Source organism: Ammodytes marinus (assembly GCF_949987685.1).
Source record: "Ammodytes marinus genome assembly, chromosome: 11".
Classification (NCBI taxonomy): Eukaryota; Metazoa; Chordata; class Actinopteri; order Uranoscopiformes; family Ammodytidae; genus Ammodytes; species Ammodytes marinus.
The window spans coordinates 685273-687772 of NC_137215.1; the positions used below are offsets into that span (position 1 = coordinate 685273).

The following is a 2500-nucleotide window of genomic DNA, read 5'->3' on the forward strand; positions in this document are numbered from 1 at the left end:
AAACAGGTGAGGCGTTCAAGGACACATTCAAAATGCAGGTTAAAGACCTACTTCACCAGTTGGAATATGAAGGTGTATTGAACTCTGAGATCCTTTGTAGTATAAATGTGCAAACATTTTAGAAATCGGTTCATCCTAGCCTGAGAAAAGGCAGAAAGAGTGTTTTATGGTCTCACTGTCTAACCCTACAGTTTCCTTCTTGTGACATCACAGTAAGGGTTAGGATTAACAGGACAGCTGGGCCAAGGGAAGACTGAGGGAAGACTGAGGGAAGAAAAACCTCATTCATTATATTATAATAGCGATTTTATGTTGATAGAACACCGGTTCCGTTTGGGTGAAGTATTCCTTTAATACTTTTTACTTCTGTTTATAATTATAATACACCAGTTTAATCACATTAAAACCATACGATGATATGAATACTGTTGTTGTTATCATGTGACCAAATCTTTAGTAAAAAAAAAATGTTTAGACATTGAAATAAATCAGAAATAAAGGCAAGAAAATAAAGCAAAAACAAATAATAAAGCTGGTAAATGAATAAAATGTGTCTTTAGGTGCCACAAGGAACTTTTAAATATTTTAGTAGGGGGGGGGGGGGGGGTACAGGTTACGAGTCTGTCGAAAACTGTGTCTTCATAGTGACTTTGAACTTTTTTTTATTATCAAGTGATTATACACTAATATTGGGGCGACTGTGTCTCAGGTGGTAGAGCGGGTCGGCTGATGATCAAAGGGTTGGAGGTTCGATCCCCGCCCTGCCACCTGTGTCATAGTTGTTGTGTCCTTGGGCAAGACACTTCACCCACCTTGCCTTGTGTGAATGTCGATAGTTAGCCTGCTATCGGTGTATGAATGTGTGTGTGAATGGTAACGTGGGAATGGGAACAGGTCTCCCTTGCAAAAGAGTCTTCGGACTCAATGGGATTTACCTGTATAAATAAAGGTTAAAAAAAAAAAATAATAATAATTATACACTGATTAAAACATACAGAACAATTATGAATAACCCTAAATAACAATATCTTCCAAAATGTTGACTTTTAACAGAATTAATAACAACTAATTATTTGCTTATATTTCAGACACATCTGGAGATGAAGTGAAGTTACCAAAGGACCAAGAAAAACTCAAAACCGATGAATCTACAGCCAGTTTACAAAGACGGGACCCTAAAACAAACCCTGAACATGTGGAAGATCATCAAAGACTTTCAGAGAGATTTCTGCACGGGCAAAATCAAGAAACAAATGTTGTGGAGGACGACCAGTGTTCAGCTTCAATCCATGAGTATCTGGACAGCTGTTTCCCTGTAGAAAAGTCTGAAAACCAAGCCCCACATTGCTCTAAACACCAGTCCGCCTTACCAGCTATACACACACTGTCCACTCACACTGAATACCTCAAAACCTGGACACTCAGCCAGGCATTGGTCCAAAGAGGTAAACACAGCATCCAATCAGGAGTGAGTATTTCTTCTTCTACTGCTGAAATAAAAACCGGAGAAATCCAGACTTCACCTCCGTCTGCTTCCTCCAGCACTCCGGAGCTGTTCAGCCCGATAACACAGTCACTGGGAGCGTCGCTAGGTAACAGACAGACAGACAGACGTACAGACAGACAGACAGACAGACAGACAGACAGACGCACACAGACAGACAGACACACACACACACACACACACACACACACACACACACACAGTCACTGGTTGCATCGCTAGATAAGTAGCCTACCTAGCCTAAGCCGTTTTATTACTATAGCACAATTATAACACAAGGCAATTCCAAGTGGCATAAAAATACATCAAAATAGATGTAAGAAAATATTGAAGTTGCACTTAAAGATGGAGAATGCTGAACTTGTGAAAGAAATTTGTCAAAATCTTGAAAACAATCGCTGACTCCACCTTTAAGAGATGATAAAAACAAAAAGCAAAAACAGACAGACAGACAGACAGACAGACAGACAGACAGACAGACAGACAGACAGACAGACAGACAGACAGACAGACAGACAGACAGACAGACACACACACACACACACACCCACACACACACACACACACACACACACACACACACACACACACACACACACACACACACACAGAGATGGTCGAAAATACATTTTTTTCAGAGATATTTGTCTATTTTGCTTCCATAACATGTCTTCCTTTTTCATACTAGTGTAAATCAATACTGATTTGATTCTTAAAATGAAAAAATGCTGTATCCCAAATCTGTCCTGTAAAACCCCTTGTCCACTAACATCTTGCCTGTCTGTCTGTAGAACTCTTCAGCCAAACGTCAAACGCCGAAGGAGGAGTGATGATCGAGGCCACAGCAGACGGACTGCTCTGTTCACAGGAGACACACACACACACATCTCCCGTCAAAACAACACACACATCTCCCCTCAAAACAACACACACATCTCCCCTCAAAACAACATCTCCGGACGCAAAGAGACCTAGACTCCCAGAGACACTGAGAGG

The 2500-nt window shown here is 40.9% G+C and overlaps 1 protein-coding gene across 1 annotated transcript in view; it reads left to right on the forward strand.

Moving 5' to 3' along the window:
* Nucleotides 1–2500, forward strand: part of shld2 (shieldin complex subunit 2) — a 12088-nt gene that overhangs the window by 137 nt on the left and 9451 nt on the right. Inside the window, exons 1-4 of the mRNA XM_080036768.1 lie at nucleotides 1–6; nucleotides 1089–1592; nucleotides 2296–2390; nucleotides 2472–2500. The exon at nucleotides 1–6 is cut by the window's left edge and continues 137 nt beyond it; the exon at nucleotides 2472–2500 is cut by the window's right edge and continues 136 nt beyond it. Of these exons, the coding sequence (XP_079892894.1) occupies nucleotides 1–6; nucleotides 1089–1592; nucleotides 2296–2390; nucleotides 2472–2500 (634 nt within the window). The remainder of the gene's footprint in view (nucleotides 7–1088; nucleotides 1593–2295; nucleotides 2391–2471) is intronic.